The sequence below is a fragment of the Macaca nemestrina genome, chromosome X, assembly GCF_043159975.1.
Source record: "Macaca nemestrina isolate mMacNem1 chromosome X, mMacNem.hap1, whole genome shotgun sequence".
Lineage (NCBI taxonomy): Eukaryota > Metazoa > Chordata > Mammalia > Primates > Cercopithecidae > Macaca > Macaca nemestrina.
In genome coordinates, this window is record NC_092145.1 from 46,707,288 (window position 1) to 46,727,967 (window position 20,680).

Here is a 20,680-nt window from a genome sequence, read left to right on the forward strand (position 1 = left end):
CAGATATATGATATGAAAATACAGTTAATTTTAATAAAGTCCAATATATCCCATTTTTCTTTTATGAATTGTCTTTTTGGTATTCTAACAAGTTTTTGCCTAACATCTGATCACAGAGTTTTCTCTTATGTTTTTTCATCTAAAACAAGGGATGACAAAGTACTTCCCATGGGCTAAATATGACCTATAGGCCTCTTTTTGTGCTGCCGACATGCTAAGAATGGTTTTTACACTTTTAGAGGGTTGTTAAAAAAAGAATATGTGACAGAGACCATAAATGTAGTCCATAAAGACTAAAATATTTACTCTCTAGCTCTTTGCAGAAAAAGTTTGCCTGCTTCTGTTCTACAAGTTTGATAATGTTAGGTTTTGCATTTAGGTCTGTGATCCATGGGGAGCTAAATTTTGTGCAAGGTACGAAGTGCAGGTAGATGTTTGTTATGTTTGTTTGTTTGTTTGTTTTTTTGCATATGGATGTCCAATTGCTTTATGTTTTATCGGCATTTGTTGAAAAGACTTATCTTTCTGTTGAAATTGCCTTAGCAACTTTGTCAAAAATTAAATATGTGGGTGTATTTCTAGACTCTCTATTATGTTACAATGATCTATTTTTCTGTATTTCACATATACCACACTATTTTAACTATTGTAGCTTTATTTTAAGTCGTAACATCAGGTACTATAAATTGTCCAACTTTGTACTTCTTTCTCAAAATTGTTTTGGCTATTCTAGGTCATTTGTTTTACCATATAAATTTTAGAAGAAAAATTGTGTGCTCTCCTTGAGAATATTTTCAATCTATGGATTTATTTGGAGAAAATTGATATCTTAACATTATCCATGAACACAATATACCATTCCATTTATTTAGGTATCTTATTTCTGTCAACATTGTTTTATAATTTTCCACATACAAAGCCTGCACATTTTTGTTAGACCTATACATACCTAAGCACTTCATGTCATTTGATGCTATTGTAAATTATACTGTTTTTGTTTGATTTTTATTTCTAGTTGTTCACTGATAGTATATAAAAACATAGTTTATTTTTTATATATTTGCTTGGCCCTATGATCCTACTAAATTCACCTTTTAGTTCTAGTAATTTTTGTAGATTTATTAGGATTTTCTAAGTATAAAATCATGTCATCTATGAATATAGAGAGTTTTTTTCTTGCTTTCCAATCTGTATGCCACTAAACATAATGGATCAAGATTTTGCAAATGTCTTTATCATGCTAAGGAAGTTCCCTTTTATTCCTAATTTTCTGAGACTATTTTTCCAGGAATGAATATTGAAACTTATCAAATAATTTTCAGGATTTATTGAGATTGTAATATAGTTTTTTTTCTTTACTCTGTTGATATAGCAAATTACATTGATTTTTAAGATGTCGAACCAGCCTGTATTCTAAGGATAATCCTTACTTGATTCTTACGTCTATGTTCATGAGAGATATTGGTCTACAGCTTTCTTACTTGATTTTTACGTATATGTTCATGAGAGATAATGGTCTACAGCTTTCTTTCTTTCTTTTTTTTTTTTTTGAGACGGAGTCTCGCTCTGTGGCCCAGCCTGGAGTGCGGTGGCGCAATCTCGGCTCACTGCAAGCTCCGCCTCCCGGGTTCACGCTATTCTCCTGCCTCAGCTTCCTGAGTAACTGTAGGCACCCACCACCACGCCCGGCTAATTTTTTGTATTTTTAGTAGAGACGGGATTTCACTGTGTTAGCCAGGATGGTCTCGATATCCTGACTTCGTGATCCACCCGCCTCGGCCTCCCAAAGCGCTGGGATTACAGGTGTGAGCCACCGCACCCAGCCCAGCTTTCTTTTCTCATATGTCTTTGCCTGGCTTTGATATCAAAATAATGCTGGCCTCATGTAATGGTTGGAAAGTGATCCCTCCACTTCGATTTTTGGGAAGAGATTGTGTAGAATTGGTGTTATTGCTTCTTTAAATGTTTGTTAGAATTTACCAACGATGCCATCTGGATTTGTAGTTTTCTTTGTTGGTGGGTTTTTAACTACAACTCAATTTTTTATAAAATACATTCCTGGATTACCTATTTCTTTTTTAGTGAGCTTCAACAATTTATATCTTTCAGGAAATTAGTCTATTTAATCTAAGTTGTCAAATTTATGGGCATGCAGTTGTTTGTCACATTTACTTATAAAGATTTGTTGTTATCATAAATTATATACTTTTGTATCTCTTTCCACATTTCCAAGCACACAATATTTGTCACAATAATACCTTTGGATGTTATTCCTGCTGCCTGGAACACCTTTCCCTTAAGACTAAATTCAACTGTCACCGTCTATATAAAACCTCTCCAGGCACCTTAGGTAAGGCCCTGAACAAAAGTAATATATGAGGTAAAATGAATGCTTCCAAAATCATCTTTTTTTCTCTTTTGCATAATGTGATTCCAATGTTCAACCTTAAGCACATTTTCTTCCTCGTATAGATGTATCATGATGAGTATTAGCCTTATTAATTTATTATTGGTCACTACATTGTTTTGAAAGTGTTGCATCAACCTTTCCTACAGTTTAGTAACTGAGTTTTAATACCCAGTCATTGGTGTGTGTTTGGTAGGTGAACTTTTATTGTGATCTGCTTGCTGAGTTTTGAGTGTAGTCTACTGATCCAAAATATTAGTGACACATATTCATAGAAGTTCCCATTGAGATAATCACTTTCATGGTGATGCCACCTAGATTTTCTCACAGTAGAGAGCAATCCCTGAGATCTTCAAGATCAGAAACTATGCATTTCAGTTTCTAGTGATTCAGGTATTACCTGGCATAGAACATAATAAATGTCTGAAGAATGAAGGAGTTACATGGCAGAATATCCCAAACACTTATTCTTCTAGCCTCTAAAGAACTGTACTCAGGTTTTAATAACTGAGAATTACTCCTGTGAGGATATGGGAATGCCATATCTTAATTTCCTTCCAAAGATTAGGCAAATACCTGTTAAATTCATGTTTAAATAACCTTCAATGCATTTCTTCACTACCACTACCACTGTGTCTCAAGAACATATATAGACAAAATATAGTGAGTGGGTAACTTCCACAGGAAGACTGTTTGCCACATATCATTTCGAATATCTTTATCTGTAATTTTTGTTGTTACAGGTCTACAGCCATGGGAGATAACTGGTGGGAAACACAACTTGTAACTTTGAGTGTTACAGCTTACAGCTGGCCTGAATTGTTTAGTCAAAAACAGAAAGGTATTTTTTTAAGAGCTTATCTAAGAAGAGTTTGTATTGGGCTAGTCTGGGGCTTTTGCTGGCAGAATACAATCTAGCCTTGTTAAAATTGGATTGGGCTGTCTTACTGCTTTAATAGAAATCAATCCAACATGTTCCAGAAGCATGGCCCTGTTCAGATTATTCACTAGGAGCCAAAACATTGACCAGGGAAATCAGGTTTCTTGCAAATCAGAAAGGAAAAAAAAAATCCAAGTCAGCTTTACTAGTTCTATTCCTTCTCATTACTAGATAACTCAAAATCAAGGGAGTAGAAGAAACAACAGAGAAGTGGGTAAAGGATATTGGCAGTTAACAAGAAAAAAAAACTATGGCCCTTAACACATAAAAGGATGGCAAGTCTCACTCACAGTAAGATACATACAAATTTAAACCACTCTGAGAGTAAAGGCAAAGGATCTAATATAGCCAAAGAAATGTGTGGGTTTTTTTTTAAGAACAAAGTTGGTGGGTTACATTACCTGACTTCAAGTCTTGCTATAAAGCTACAATAATATAAACAGTGTGGTACTGGCTTAAGGATAGCAAAATAAATAAATAAAACAGGATTAACAGCACAGAAATAGACCAACACATATATTATTATTTGATCTGACACAGATCCCAAAGTAATCCAATAGAGAGGGGGTTATTTTAAACAAATGATGCTGAACAAAAATTATTTGACATGTGTAATAGTTTTAAACATAGAAACTAAAACAATAAAGCTTATAAAATAAAACACAGAATACCTTGGCAACTTTGGGGCAGGCAAATGTTTCTTAGACAAGACACAGAAAATTATAATCATATAAGAAAAAATTGATAAATGAAACTTCAATAAAATTAAAACTTTTATTCATCAAAATACACTAAGGAAATGAACAGGTCAGCCAGCCAGGGCTAAAATGCTCATAAACATATATCTAGGAAAGTGCCAGTATGCAGGATACATAAATAACACTTACAACTTAATAATAAAGTGAGAAACAAACCATTTTTCAAAATGGACAAAATATTTGAACATGTAAATAGCTCACAAGTACATAAGAAAAGAACTCGACATCATTAGTCATCAGGGAAATGTAAAATAAAATCACAATATGATTATTTACACACCTACCAACATTCCAAAATTTGAGAAAATGTGGAACAATGGAAATTTTTAAACCACTTTGGGTTTAAAATTTGAGAAAATGTGGAACAATGGAAATTTTTAAACCACTTTGGTGTAAATTTAAAATGGTATCACCATTTTGGAAAAAGGTCTAGTAGTTTCTAATACAACTAAGCATCCACTTATGATCCAACAAATCTGCTCGTAGTTGTTTATTGAAGCAAAATGAAATCACATATCCATAAAAAAGAATTGTAAAAAATGTCTTTAACAGCTTCACTCGTAGGAGCCAAAAACTTGACACAACCCAGGTATCCATGATACAGTCACATAATAAAATACTCAATGATTTCATTGAAAGAAAAGAATTACTGATAAACATGACAACATGGATGGATCTCAAAAACATGCTGAGCGAAAGAAGCCTTAGAAAGAAAGTACATACCATATGATTCCATTTATAAGGAGTTCTAGAACAGGCAAACTAACTTATGATGAAAAAATCAACAGTATAGTTGCCACTGTGGATGATGGGAGAGGGAGTGCCTGGAAAGGGGCATAAGGAAAATTTCTAAAACAACATCTTGATAAGGATTTGTGTTATACAAGTGTATGCATTTGTCAAAATCCAGGAAATGTACCCTTAAGATTTGTGCATCTCATTTAATGTGAATTATATATCAAAAGAAAAGTAATATACAGCTATGGAATGTTAGTTATGTTATGCATGCTGAAGTATTTAGAGAGAAGTATATAGCTGTTGTAATTTATTTTGAAATGCATCAAAAATAGATGAATGGATGGAGACAGGGATGGATAGATATGTGACACAGCACACAAAGTAAAATGTTGATAATAAAATATCAGTGATGGGTATATAGTAGTCCCAATAAAGTTCCATCTACTTTGTTATTTTTGAAATTTTTAAAAATAAAACGTTGGCAGGGAGATAAAAGGTTCATTGTAGAATCTGGGTGGTAGATATACAGCTGTTAACTGTACTATTATTTTTTGCAGTACTTAAAACTTTTTCGCAATAAAATGTTTAAAAATATACTTAGAAACCTACTTACTTCATCAGGTTAGCAAAAATCCAAGAGTTTGTCAGCATACTCACTTATCAAGGCTGTGGGGAAACACACTCATACATTGTAGGTGGGAGTGTAAAATGGTGCAAATTGAGAGGAATCTGACAATATTCAGAGATGCATTTACCCTTTAATTCAGAAAATCTTTTTTTATCACTTTATTTTACTATTATACCTGAACACATCTGAAATAATATGCCTGGAAGATTATTCACTATGACATTATTTGTAATAAATGATTGGCAAAAATCCAGTTTAGCAACTAGCAACTGGGATGAACTATGGTATATCCATGCAATTTAACACTAGGTACCTATTTTCAAAAAGTCAAGATCTCTATTGATAAAGGAAAATAAGTAAAGCGCAAATAAAGCCAAAAGATAATATTTTCTCCTTTAAGAACAGAGAAAATAAAAAAAAAAAAATTATTGGCTAGTATTTATGTAAGAAACACGGGAAGGATCCCAGCACTTTGGGAGGCAGAGGCGGGTAGATCACGAGGTCAGGAGTTCAAGACCAGCCTTGCCAACATGGTGAAACCCCATCGCTACTAAAAATACAAAAATTAGCCAGGCCTGGTGGCATGCATCTGTAATCCTAGCTACTCGGGAGACTGAGGTAGGAGAGTTGCTTGAACCTGGGAGGCGGAGGTTGCAGTGAGACAAGATCGCGCCACTGCACTCCAGCCTGGGAGACAGAGCAAGACTCCGTCTCAGGGTGGGGGCGGGGGGAAGAAAGGAAAATAAAAAATAGTTACATAAGAGGATGGAAAGGAACAAAGTGGATGAAGATGGGTTGGAAGGAAGACTTCTCAGTGTTACTTTATAACATATATGATTGTATTTTTTTTTTTTTTTTTTGAGACGAAGTCTCACTCTGTTGCCCAGGCTGGAGTGGCTCACTGCAACCTTTGCCTTTCAAGTTCAAGTGATTCTCCTGCCTCAGCCTCCCAAATAGCTGGGATTTCAGACATGTGCCACCACGCCTGGCTAATTTTTATATTTTTGGTAGAGACAGGGTTTCACCATGTTGGCCAGGAAGGTCTTGAACTCCAGACCTCAGGTGATCCACCCATCTTGGCCTCCCAAAGTGCTGGGATTACAGGCGTGAGCCACCGCGCCCGGCCATGATTTTATTATCTATTCAATAAAATAAAAGACAAAAATAATCAATGAAGGATTGAAAAAAATGTGTAGCAGTAACAGAATGGTAGCATGGGGTTTCCAGTTAATTGGGCTTATCACCCATAAATTTTCCCAAAGGTGTCAATTTCTATAAAAGTTAAAAGCAAATTAAGATGCAGTGACAGCCTTCATACCTTTTGGTCCAGGGAGCCCATCTATGCCAGTGCGTCCTGGAGGACCTGGAGGTCCTGGGAAACCACGATCACCTTTTGGACCAAGTGTTCCTTTGAAACCTGGAAGTCCTGGTGGCCCAGGTGGCCCAGGTAATGCAAATCCTGGTTCACCCTTGAGCATATAGATGACAAAACACAACAAAAACTCCCGTGACTTTTCTGGTCCTTATTGTTTACCACAGAGAATTCAATGCCAAAAATACAAGACAGTACTTTTCTTTCCACGGGGGGAGAGGAGAAGATAATTAAACCAAAAGTAATTGGTATGTTGGAGAAAACATATGGAAGGATGGGAAACAGGGTTTAGTAAAACAAATTAGATGATTTGGACTGGATTCAGGATAAAAAAAAAAAACTGAGAGAGCATGAGATTAAAGAACAGACTATCCTTGTAGGGAAATATGATTATAGGCTGAGTATTAGATAATACTAAACAATTATTTTTAATTTTACTAAGTACAATAACAACATTGTGGTTTTTGTATAAAATGTCAATTTATTTAGAGATGAATGCTGATGCATTTATAAGTGAAATGATACTGTGTTGAGATTTGGCTAAAATATTTGAGCAAAGTAAAAAGGAATAGATGAAGCAAATGTTATAAAATCATAATAATTTTGAATCTGGGTGATGGATATATGAAAGCTCTTTGTATTATTCATTTTACTTTTATTTTCATTTGAAAATGTTCATAATAAAAAGAACCAACCAATAGAGAAGTGGTTTTCTCAGGAGAACTGGTGTCATGGTTAACTGTTTTTCACATGAAAAATAAGTAATAATTACAAAACACAGGAGGTTTAAATCAATTACGCACAGATAAAATATATAGGAATAGTCACAATAATTACATACCACAGCAGTTTGCTGAAGGTTGACTGAGGAAAGCTTAACATTAGATAAGAAATAATAAAAGGAGTGAAAAGTAACTCAAACAGTATTATTTATTAGTAGTATTACTAAGTCAATTGTAGTGATTTGCATTATGTATCTGTAATGGAATTGGGACAGAGGGCAACAGTATAGGAACGTCTGGAAATGATATTCAACACCATTTCAACCAATCATCACACAGGCATGAACAGAGGTGACATGGGATGATGACTCTATAGAGATGCACAGAGGGAGCTGACCATCGTACAGGCATACCTTGTGTGTCGTTTTGTTGTGCTGCGCAGACATTGCATTTTTTACAAATTGAAGGTATGTGGCAACCCTACATTGAGCAGGTCTATCAGTGCAATTTTTCCAATAGTATGTGCTCACTTTTTGTCTCTGTGTCACATTTTGGTAATTGTCACAATATTACAAACTTTTAAATTGTTATTATATCTGTTATGGTGATATGTGATCACTGATGTTACCATTATAATTGTTTTAGGATACCATAAACTGTGCCTGTATAAGATGGCGAACTTAATAAAAAAATGTTGTAAATATCTGACTGCTACACTGATCAGCCATTTCCCCCACATCTCTCTCCCTCTCCACAGGTCTTTCTATTCCTTGAGACATAACAATATTGAAATTAAGCCAATTAATAACACAACAATGGCCTCTAAGTGTTCAACTGAAAGAAAGTCACACATCTCTCACTTTAAATAAAAAGCTGGAAATAATTAAGCTTAGTGAGGAAGGCATATCAAAAGCTAAGGTAGGTTGAAGGCTAGGTCTCTTGCACTAAACAGTTAGCCAAGTTGTGAATGTGAAGGAAAAGTTCTTTAAGGAAATTAAAAGTGCTACTCCAGTGAACACACGAATGAGAAGAAAGTAAAACAGCCCTATTGCTGATATGGAGAAAGTTTGAGTGATCTGGACAGAAGATCATACCAGCTATAACATTCCCTTAAGCAAAAACCTAATCCAGAGCAAGGCCCCAACTTCAATTATCTGAAGACTAGAGGTGAAGAAGCTGCAGAAGAATAGTTGGAAGCTAGCAGAAGTTGGTTTGTGAGGTTTAAGGGTAGAAGCTGTCTCCACATCATAAAAGTGCAAGGTGAAGCAGCAAGTGTTGACATAGAAGCTACAGCAAGTTATCCAGAAGATCTAGCTAAGATCATTGATGAAAGTGACTACACTAAACAACAGATTTTCTATGTTGATGAAACTGCCTTCTATTGGAATAAAATGCTCATAGGACTTTCATAGCTAGAGAAGATAAGTAAATTACTGGTTTCAAAGTTTCAAAGGGCAGGCTGACTCTATTTTTAGGGACTAATGCAGCTGGTGACTTTAAGTTGAAACCAATGCTCATGTACCAATCACACACAGGGGCCTGTCATGGGGAGGGGGGAGGGGGGAGGGATTGCATTGGGAGTTATAACTGATGTAAATGACAAGTTGATGGGTGCAGCACACCAACATGGCACAAGTATACATATGTAACAAACCTGCACGTTATGCACATGTACCCTACAACTTAAAGTATAATAATAATAAATAAATTAAAAAAAAAAAAATTCTAGGGCCCTACGAATTATGGTATATCTACTCTGCCTGTGCTCTATAAATGGAACAATAAAGCCTGGATGACAGCAGATGTATTTACAGCATAGTGTACTGGATATTTTAAGCCCACTATTGAGACCTACTCCTCAGAAGAAAAGATTCCTTTCAAAATTCTACTGCTCATTTACAATGCACCTAATCACCCAAGAGCTCTGATGGTGATGTGCAAAGAGATTAATGTTCTTTTCATGCCTGCTAACACCATACCCATTCTGCAGCCCATGGATCAAAGAGTAATTTTAATTTTCAAGTCTTATTATTTAAGAAATACATTGTGTAATGTATAGCTGTCATAAATAGTGATTCTTCTTATGGATCTGGCAAAACAAATTGAAAACCTTCTGAAAAGAATTTCATGCTAGATGTCATGAAGAATATTCAGGATTCACAAGAAGTGGTCAAAACATCAATATTAACAGGAGTTTGGAAGACATTAATTCTAACTCTCACAGATGACTTTGAGGGTTTCAAGACTTCAATGGAGGAAGTAACTGCAAAGGTGGTGGAAGTAGCAAGAGAACAAGAATTAGAAGTAGAGCCTGAAGATATGAATGAATTGCTGCAATCTTATAATAAAAGTAGAACAGATGAGCAGTTGCCTCTTATGAGCAAAAGTGATTTCTAGAGATGGAATCTACCCCTGGTGAAGATGCTGGGAACAGTGTTGAAATGACACTGAAGGACTTGGAATATTATATAAACTTAGTTGATAAAGCAGCAGCAGGGTTTGACAAGACTGATTGCAATTCTGAAAGAGGTTCTACTGTGGGTAAAATACTATCAAACAGCACCGTATGCTGCAGAGAAATCTTTTCTTAAAGGAAGAGTCAACTGATGTGGCAAACTTCATTGTTGTCTTATTTTTAAAAATTGCCACAGCCTTGGAGAGGATGTGGAGAAATAGGAACACTGTTGGTGGGACTGTAAACTAGTTCAACCATTGGGGAAGGCAGTGTGGCGATTCCTCAAGGATCTAGAACTAGAAATACCATTTGACCCAGCCATCCCATTACTGGGTATACCCAAGGGATTATAAATCATGCTGCTATAAAGACACATGCACACATATGTTTATTGCAGCATTATTCACAATAGCAAAGACTTGGAATCAACCCAAATGTCCATCAGTGACAGACTGGATTAAGAAAATGTGGCACATATAAACCATGGAATACTATGCAGCCATAAAAAAGGATGAGTTCATGTCCTTTGTAGGGACATGGATGCAGCTGGATACCATCATTCTCAGCAAACTATCACAAGAACAGAAAACCAAACACCGCATGTTCTCACTCATAGGTGGGAATTGAACAATGAGAAGACTTGGACACAGGAAGGGGAACATCACACACCGGGGCCTATTGTGAGGAGCGGGGAGGGGGAAGGGATAGCATTAGGAGATATACCTAATGTAAATGATGAGTTAAGGGGTGCAACACACCAACATGGCACATGTATACCTATGTAACAAACCTGCACATTGTGCACATGTACCCTAGAACTTAAAGTATAATTTAAAAAAATAAAATAAAATAAAACAGCATGGCAGGCAAAAAAAAAAAAAAAAAAAAAAACTAATTGTCTGTTTTCAACAAAATAGATTGTATTTTAATGGAAAAAAAAAATTGTCACAGCCACCCCAGCCTTCAGCAACCATCACCCTGATCAGTGGGCAGCCATCAATACTGAGTCAAAACCCTCCCCCAGCATAAAGATTATGACTTGCTGCAAGCTTAGATGATTGCTAAAATTTTTTAGCAATAAAGTATTTTTAATTAAGGTATGCCTATTTTTTTAGACCTAATGCTACTGCACACTTTAAAAACTACAGTATAGTGTAAACATAACCTTTATATGTACTGGGAAACAAAAAAAATTGTGTGATGCACTTTATTTTGATATTCACTTTATTGTGGTGGTCTGGAACTAAATCTGCAATATCTCCAAGGTATGCCTATATTCTCTAATTAAAGAACTGGGCACTCAAAAATAGGTACAGAAATTTGTTTTTTTTTTTTTCTCCAAATGTGACCTCTTGGACTATTAAACATGATTTGGGGTTAAATATTTTTTAAATGGAAATATAATAAGTTATTTTATCTAAATATTTATAGTAAAGACTTGGGACTTGGGATGATATCTGAGTCAAAATAGAGAGCTAGAAATAAGGAAGGTGGGAAAGATAAGAAAATGAGAAGGATTAAATAAAAATGTCCCAGACCTTTGGTCCTGGAAAGCCAGGTGGCCCAGGAGGGCCTTCTAGACCAATTCTTCCAGGTGTCCCAGGTGCTCCTGGAGGTCCTGGAATTCCAGGAAAGCCTGTAAAATGGTAAGTCATTTTTTAACCACCAAAGGAAAGACACTTTAAGAAAGATATTCAAATTCCCAAAGCCACATTCTAATCATGCTTAGTGACAACAGTAAGATGTTAAAAGCACAATGACATTCTACTACCTAAGATTAAGCCTTACAATCCCTCAATCACCTTACATTCCTTTTATTTTCACATAGAGCTAATGTATGTGGAACATATGCTTTTCTGAAGAAAATGAGGGCTATTATATAATAAGATAGAACTAAATTGTAAGGAATGAATTCCACACAAAAATGCCCAAGAACTTTTCTTCTGCTTATATCTGGATGCAGTATGACAAAGGGCCTACCATATAATTTTGGAAATGGACTAAAACTAACTGCAGATATTATAGATACATATACACATAAAATCAAACCCGATAACTTTTGAAAGCATTTTGTATAAATGAGTAAAGATATATTTAAGAACTGTCCTCAGACCACTGTGTCCTCTTGCCATTTGTGAGAATAAATTCTGTGAGGAATAAAGCAGAACTGAAGCATAAGCCCTAAAAAATTTCAATAAATCAAGAAAATATTATTTAGCATAAAATATTACTTGGCTATACATGTGCAATAAGTCTGTTTTCTGTTTAAAAAATCCATTAACTCAATAAATAACAAGTGCACACTATGTGTTAAGAACTGTTCTAAACCCTGAGAATACTATGGTGAACACAAAAGACAATTCCTGTAATTTCTAAGCTTATATATCACTTTTGCATATCTAAAATGTAGATATTTTCCTGTCTGGACTGTTTTAGATAAAGATAATGAACGAACTTACAATGAAAATACACTAAGATTTTTTATTTACATTCTTTATAGCACAGAGAAAAAAGGTACAATTAATATATTTTATTTGTTGAATGAATTTTATCAAAGAATAACATCATGCTAATCTTCTAAGCTACCCTGCCTGCTGCCCATTCCAACATACCTTTGGGACCAGGTGGTCCAGGAAGCCCAATTCCAGGGATACCTGGTTCTCCTTTGCTACCAGGTATCCCTGGCAAGCCTGGTTGCCCTGGGAGTCCAGGGTCACCTATGGAGAAAGAGCAGTTATGGAAAGGAAAACGTTCAAAGAAAGAAGCCGCCAGGGCTGGGTGCAGTGGCTCATGCCTATAATCCCAGCACTTTGGGAGGCCGAGGCAGGTGGGTCACCTGAGGTCAGGAGTTCGATACCAGCCTGGCCAACATGGAGAAACTCCGTCTCTACTAAAAATACAAAAATTAACTGGGTGTGGTGGTGGGCGCCTGTAATCCCAGCCACTCGGGAGGCTGAGGCAGGGAGAATTGCTTGAACCCAGGAGTTGGAGGTTGCTGCAGCAAGCCGAGATCACCCCATTATACTCCAGCATGGGTGACAGAGCAAAACTCTGTCAAAAAAAAAAAAAAAAAAAAAAAGCCATCAGTGTTGAAGATACTTTGAAATAAATTCCTCACATACCTGGAAGACCTACTTCACCATCTCTGCCTGGGTTACCAGGCAAGCCAGGCTTCCCTGGCTGGGTTATAGTCTGACCTGGATCCCCTTTAGGACCTGAAAGCAAGAGTAAATCAGTGGTAAATGAGAAGTATTTACTCGACTAAAGGTCTCTTTTTAATTAAAAACAAAAAAGAAAACTATCAGTAATGTTTTGAAAATGTAAACTAACAAAAATTCACAAGAAAAACAATCTTCCACTATATATTCAAGAAAGATATAAAACAGAAGGATAGAATTTCAAAAAGAAAAAGGATATGACAGCCTTAAGGACTTCCATGATTCAAGATGTATAATGGTTAATTTTAGGTTTCAACATGGCTAGATTAAGAGATACTGATATAGCTGGTAAAGCATTATTTCTAGTTATGTCTGTGAGGCTGTTTCCAAAAGAAACTGACATTTGAATCAGTGAAATGAATAAGGATGATCGACCCTCACCCAATGTGTGTGGGTACCATCCAATCAGCTGAGGGACCGGATACAACAAAAAAGGCAGAAAAAAAGGTGAATTCACTGCTCTCTCTCTTTTGAAACTGGTACACCCATCCTCTCCTACCCTTGGACATCACAACTACGGGTTCTCTGGCTTTCAGATTCTGGGACTTGCACTAGCAGCCACTCAGGTTCTCAGGCATTCAGACTAGGACTGAGCCAAGCTACTGGCTTCCCTAGTTCTTCAACTTACAGGTGACCTACTGTGGGACTTCCCAGCCTCCATAATCATGTAAGTCAATTCCCATAATAAATCACCTCTTATCTATCTATCTGTTTATCTATCTATCTATCTATCTATCATACCCATCTGTCCATTTTAGAAAACCCTAAAACAGGGTGTTATCTATGTAAGTATTTTTAAAATGTAGGCCAAAAGAGCATTAAAAATCAAACTGTAGTAAACAAGGAAAATACTTCTTTTGGCTAATAGGTACATTTAGGTTTTACACGTGCAAAGTTCAAGTGTATCTACTTCTTATTAATGGAAACATGAACTTGAAATGGGCTCAAGAAAAAAAAAAAAGATTTCCTAAACATGACACAAAAAGCACTAACCATGAGAGAAAAGATTGATAATTTTGATGATGTAAAAGTTGTTTTCTGCTCATTGAAGACACCATACAGAGTAAAAATAGCAAGCCACAATAGGTAAAGATTTCTTTTCACAAAATACATAGGTAACTAAGAACTAATACACAGAATATATAAATAACTCTTCTAAATCAATAAAAAAAATCCAATATAAAATTGGTCAAAGTACTTGATTAGGCATTTCACAAAAGCAAATTCAAATGACCAATAAACACATGAAAAGGTGCTAAACTTTAATATAATCAGAGAAATGCAAAATATCACACTCAACAGATTGGCAAAAAGGTAAAAGTCTGACAATACAAAATGTTTCCAAGGATGTAAATCAACATAAAATGTTCAACACTGCTTGTGGTAGTTAAAAATTGGTACAATTGGTCTGGATATAGTTTGTAATTATCCACTCAAGTGGAAGATGCACTTATCCTATGCTTTGAAAATGCTAATCTTAAACACATAACCTAGCCCAGGTATTGGTAAGCATTTTGTGTAAAGGACCGGAGTAAATACTTTAGGCTTTGTGGACCATACGGTCTCTGTAGCAACTACTCAACTCTTCAGTTGTAGTGCAAAAACAACCACAGACAAAGGTGAATGGTTGGGGAAGTGTTCACATAAAACTTTTATTTATAACAGGTGGTAGGCTGGATGTGGTCCATGGACTGTAGTTCTGTAGTTTGCCAACTCTTGCCCTAGAGAAGTGTGAGCACATGAACACAAAGAGATATAGGGATCTATCTATCTACCTATCTATCTATATGACTGTACACAGAAGCATTATTCATAATAGATCCAAACTGTAAATAACCCAATTGACCATTAGCAATAGAATGGATCAATCAACTGTAAAACACACACACACACACGCACACACACACACAAACATACGTATAATGAAATACTATATAGCAATAAAAATTAACATACTATATATAGCCACACAAAAAGTTAATATAGAAAACACTTACCCTATGATTCCTTTAACATGAAGTTCAAAAAGAAACAAAATTAAAATACTCTGTTTAAAAATGCATACAGAGGTCACAAAATAGAGGGGTAATGGAAGAAAATTATGTAAAAGTCAAGACAGTAGAGGAAGAAGGGACTTGTGATTAGGAAATGACAGGGAGAGAAGGTTAGGGGTTTCTAGGATGCTGGTAACATTATATTTTTTGATGTGTGTGGTAGTTACCCGTGTGTTTCTGCTATAATTATTTATTAAACTTTGCATTATGTATCATGTACTTAAAAGAACAAAATTAACAGTAACAATGAAACAGTCAGAGAAGATTTAAAGAGAAATCCCCTTACAAAAAACATTGTGATCCCTTGCTAAGATGCTCTGAAGAGTTCAAATATAAATGGCCAGGGAATCACACTTCTTGGGAAAGGAGGCCATGAGTAAATAAATTTCTGTTTTTAAGCACCAAATTTAACACAAAACACAGTAGACTTACCTGGTATTCCTGGCTGGCCTGGATTTCCTGCCACACCTTGTATGCCTTTTTCACCTACTGGGCCTGGAGGGCCAAAACCAGGAGGACCCATAGGCCCTATATTCCCTGGGAGGCCTGGTAAACCTGGGTTCCCAGGGGGACCTCTTTCACCCTTAAAAGTAATTCCACCCTAAAAAGGGAAAAGTTTAATACAGAAACATATAGATACAACAACTATCTGTAGGTTGGTACTGAATACAACTGGGGAAAGGCTATAGCCATAAATAGTTCTTCTTAAAAGCTATACAAATGAGTGGTATTATGGGATGGTATATGTGATCATTCCACTTACTCATTCCTCCAACAAATATTTTTGGGCTCCTACTATGTGTCAAGTGCTGGTCATACAACAGAAAACCAAAAATACAAAAAAACTCTGGCTTTATGCAGCTTACATTTTAGAGTAAGTCAGAAGGGTTATAGTCTAGATAACATTATAAAATATCACTTCCTACCTAAATATCCTGGGCTGTGTGCTATGTACAAAATAAGATTGTTCATTTATGTTAAATCTTTCAGTTCTGTGGCACATTGAACATGGTTATCTACTTGTACTGATCTCTAAGCTTACTATATATATATGTGTGTGTGTGTATATATATATATATAGAGAGAGAGAGAGAGAGAGAGAGAGAGAGACAGAGAGAGGGAGAAAGAAACAAGTTAAATTGCTGGTTATGAGGTTTATTTATTTATTTATTGTGATGGAGTTTTGCTCTTGTTGTCCAGGCTGGAGTGCAGTGGTGCAATCTAGGCTCACTGCAACCTCTGCTTCCCGGGTTCAAGTGATTCTCCTGCCTCAGCCTCCCGAGTAGTTGGGAGTACAGGTGCCCAACACCATGCCCGGCTAATTTTTGTGTTTTTAGTAGAGACGGGGTTTCACCATGTTGGCCAGGCTGGTCTCGAACTCCTGACCTCAGGTGATCCACCCACCTCGGCCACGCAAAGTGCTGGGATTACAGGCGTGAGCCACCATACCCAGTCATGAGGTTTAAATAAACCCAGGGAAAGATATGTGGGGGTTAAGAGATGGGGAACCTTATACTGTCTCATAAACATCTTAACCTCTTGCCCACCTATTCATAGAAAATATTATTCAATATTAAAGGGTTAAGAAAAATAAGTTTACAAAACAAGTGAAAGAAAAGAGTAGTGAAGAAACCCTACAGTCAGTAACAATGTGCCATTACTGTATGGTCACACTGTTTTAAGCATTGATTGGGTGTTTATCTCAGCATCAGGCCCATCCTTTAAATTAACTTAGAAAACATTTCTAAGTGAAAATTTAACATCACAAAACGAAAAACATCAAACCAACTCACAGGCTCTCCTTTCGGGCCAGGAAGCCCTGGCAATCCATCCTGTCCAGGAGTGCCAGGTAAACCAGGAAGCCCTGGAGCTCCAGGGGAACCCAACTCTCCTTTGTCACCCTTCATTCCTGGAAAAGTGAGGATATCACCAGGTTCACCTTTAGATCCAGGAAAGCCCGGAGCACCTGGAGCTCCTGGAATGCCCTGAAGTGGGTAAGGAAAAAAAGAGAAAGAGTGGAAAAAGAAGAAAGAGAAAAAGAAAATCAGTTTCTTTTTTTCTAACATTTTCTTCTCTCCAGTTTACCCCTTCAACCCACCCAATAACATTTAATGTACAAAGGGCTGAATCAAGTGAGGCATATGAGTCAGGAATAGTCAAGGAATCAAACAAAGTACAACTTAATAGAAAAATGAAATTATATACGTGTGTATGTATATGAATAATTGAAAATCAATGTGTAAAATGCCTTCCTTCTACTTCTTTTTGTTTTATAATATACTCAAAACTTACTGGTAATCCTTTGGAACCAGTTGCACCAGCTTGTCCTTTTTCACCTTTCTGTCCAGGGAAACCAAGGGATCCTAACACACACACACACAAACACACACACACACATATAATAATGTAAGCTTTGAGCTTGAACTCCTGACAAAGCTCATACAGAAATCATCAAGTCAGAAAGTCAAGTTTTTAAAATAAGAATCCCATTCAATCCCATTTAAGTCACATTTGTATTTTCCTTTTATGTTCTCAAAATGAGATAATCATCCTTTTTAAAATAAATTTAACATTTCATGTTACATACAATATTGTATCCTAAGAAACTTCCAACTCCAAAGCAGTCCTTCTCAGACCTTGCAACTAGCAAATACTATGCACAACGTTTCCTGGGTTCCTATGATGTTTTCATTTGCCAAAGGGAGAAAAAGATTATGAAAAGGTCTGAATATCTTTGTTCTGACTTATGCAGTTTTCGTAGATCCTTACCAGTCCTTTCTTTGGTTTGTCATTCCCTGAAATTTGGTTTATGAGAAACATTTGCAGCCCAAAGACTAGAGGAAACATTACTAAAGCAGTGGTTCTCCAAATGGATTCCTGGACCAGTGGCATCATCACCACCTGGCTACTAATTAGAAATGCTAATTCTTGAGCCTTCATCCAGGTCTACTGAATCAGACACTTTGAGAGTGAGGCTCAGCAGTCTGGGCTTCAAAAAGCCCTCCAGGTGATGCACTCTCAAGTTTGAGAACCATGAGACTAGAGGTACAAGGCTAGATTACTAACGTCCAATAATGTCTACAAGATTTGTTGAAAGTATTCCCAAACTCCAAATGAATTGGTGTCCTTCATAGACTCACTAGACAGAAAGGTAAGAGATCTGGTCTCTATTCCCAGCCCTGACTCAACATAAAATGTAATTTCAAGAGAATACTGGGATATCCTAAGGGGCAGTTAAATGAAACAGTTGAGGGTCTGACAGATATCACATACAGTTTTGACTGGAAAGGGGGATAGATGAGTTATATATAGAGAGAGGAATACTGGCAGTTGATTGTCAAACTCCGATAGAACCCCTATTCCTGAACGACAACATGTGATACATCCCCAATGACTGGAATCTCTGCCACTGGAAACTATATTCAGGGGCTAGGTATTATGAACTTTTCTCCCAGTATTCTGGAAAAAAGAAGTCTGACTCTGTATAAGTGATTTTCTTCTTCATATGGAAAATGGGGAAGATATATTTCCCGAAATTACATTGTCAAAATGCTTTAATAGAAAATGTTGGTAGCTTCAGGTATTAGAAACAAGAGCATAATTAATTTGATAACAAATAGAGGCATTTCATACTTAATTATTTATAGATATGAGTGACTAGCTATAAAAATGAGAAACGGTAACATTCTAAAAGTATAAGCTCTACAAAATCTAGCCAAAAAATATTTAGAAGGTTGCCCTGAGGCAGAATGGTTTACCTGGAGGACCTGGGAGACCTGGCAAACCAGGTTGACCTGGAGGCCCTGAAATACCAGTTCCAATGCAGTTGAAGCAAGTGTCACCTTTGTCACCTAGTGAAATCATAATAACAAACAAATGTTACTGAAAGGGGTACATATACCTTCAATAGATTGGTTCTAAAAATGTCAGCACTAAGGGACAGCATTTCCACTTAATGGTGTGATTGGAGAAGCCTATATCCTGAATCAATTTATGACAAATAAATTGCTGAGTGCTTACTGTGTGCCAAGAACTGTTCCAGATGCTTGTGTTACACTGGTGAGCAAAAGATAAAAGTCATGGATAAAAATTCAGGTCTACATGCCTCACATTCTACCAGGGGAAAGGGATAATAATCAATAAAAGAAATGAATTATCAAAATGTATATATGAAATATTTTAATATAATATTAAGTATAGGCAGGGTGTAGTGGCTTATGCCTGTAACCCCAGCACTTTGGGAGGCTGAGGCAGGCAGATAGCTTGAGGTCAGGAGTTCGAGACCAGCCTGGCCAACATGGCGAAACCCCATCTCTACAGAAAAAATAAAAACATTAGCCAGGCATGGTGGTGCATGCCTGTACTCGCCAGGTACCCAGGAGGTTGAGGTGGGAGGATTGCTTGAGACTTAGGAGATCAAGGCTGCAGTGAGCTGTGATTGCACCACTGCACTCCAGATTGGGTGACAGAGCAAAACCCTTTCTAAAAAAAAATTAAATATATATTAAATATTTAATATGCTTTAAAAGATATTATTTTTATAGGAAAAAACAGAACTACATAAGTGGTATTGAGTATGCCAGGGAAGGGTGGGGGATTGCAATTTTAAATAGGGTAGTCAGGATAGACTTGATTGAGAAGTTGATATATGATAAAACTATACTCAGGGAAGGGTGGGGGGTTGCAATTTTAAATAGGGTAGTCAGGATAGACTTGATTGAGAAGTTGATATGTGATAAAACTTAAAGGACATGACATGTGCATAAGAGTGTAGAACATTCCAAGCAGAAAGAATAGCCATGTTTGGTATATACGAGGAACAGCAAGCCGACCAGATTGCTAGAGCAGAATGAGGGAGGGGAACAAGGTCAGAAAGTTGACAGTTTACAACAAATGGCATATAGGCATATAAGAAACATAAAGGCTGTGGTTTTTACTGTGAGTGAAATGAGAATCTAGTAGAAATTTTTTTTTAAAAAAGCAACTTGTTATAACTTAAGTTTTTAAGGGATGACTCTAGCTGCTATGTTAATAGCCTCTAAAGGCAATGATGGAAACAGGGTAACCACTTAAGTGGCTACTGTCGCAACGATCTAGGAGAGAGATGGTGGTAGCTCATCCCAGAGTGACTGCAATGAAAATGATGAGAACCGGTTAGATTATAGACATATCTGAAAGTAGAGCCAATGGGATGGTCTCATGGATCATATATGAAATACAAAAGAAGAGGGGAATCAAGGATGACTCCAAGGTTCTCAGCATGAGCAACTAGAAGACTAAAGTGGCCTGCTTTTTAAGTAAGAAGCATAAGATGTGAGTGGAGCAACTATGGGGAGGAGGTGGCAGAAATCAAGACTTCAGTTTGATCAGGATGTCAAATTCAAAATG

The 20,680-nt window shown here is 36.5% G+C and overlaps 1 protein-coding gene across 3 annotated transcripts in view; it reads right to left on the reverse strand.

The window, feature by feature from the left end:
* Positions 1 to 20,680, reverse strand: part of LOC105490456 (collagen type IV alpha 5 chain) — a 271,513-nt gene that overhangs the window by 90,883 nt on the left and 159,950 nt on the right. For all 3 annotated transcript variants that reach the window (XR_011618460.1, XM_011756104.3, XM_024795626.2), the window contains 8 exons: positions 19,051 to 19,143; positions 17,585 to 17,655; positions 17,086 to 17,277; positions 15,725 to 15,893; positions 13,143 to 13,235; positions 12,633 to 12,737; positions 11,559 to 11,656; positions 6,790 to 6,940 (listed from right to left, as the gene is read on the reverse strand). Coding sequence is in view for 2 of the 3 variants with exons in the window: in XM_011756104.3 (XP_011754406.2) it covers positions 6,790 to 6,940; positions 11,559 to 11,656; positions 12,633 to 12,737; positions 13,143 to 13,235; positions 15,725 to 15,893; positions 17,086 to 17,277; positions 17,585 to 17,655; positions 19,051 to 19,143 (972 nt within the window). In the remaining variant the exon portion in view is untranslated. The remainder of the gene's footprint in view (positions 1 to 6,789; positions 6,941 to 11,558; positions 11,657 to 12,632; positions 12,738 to 13,142; positions 13,236 to 15,724; positions 15,894 to 17,085; positions 17,278 to 17,584; positions 17,656 to 19,050; positions 19,144 to 20,680) is intronic.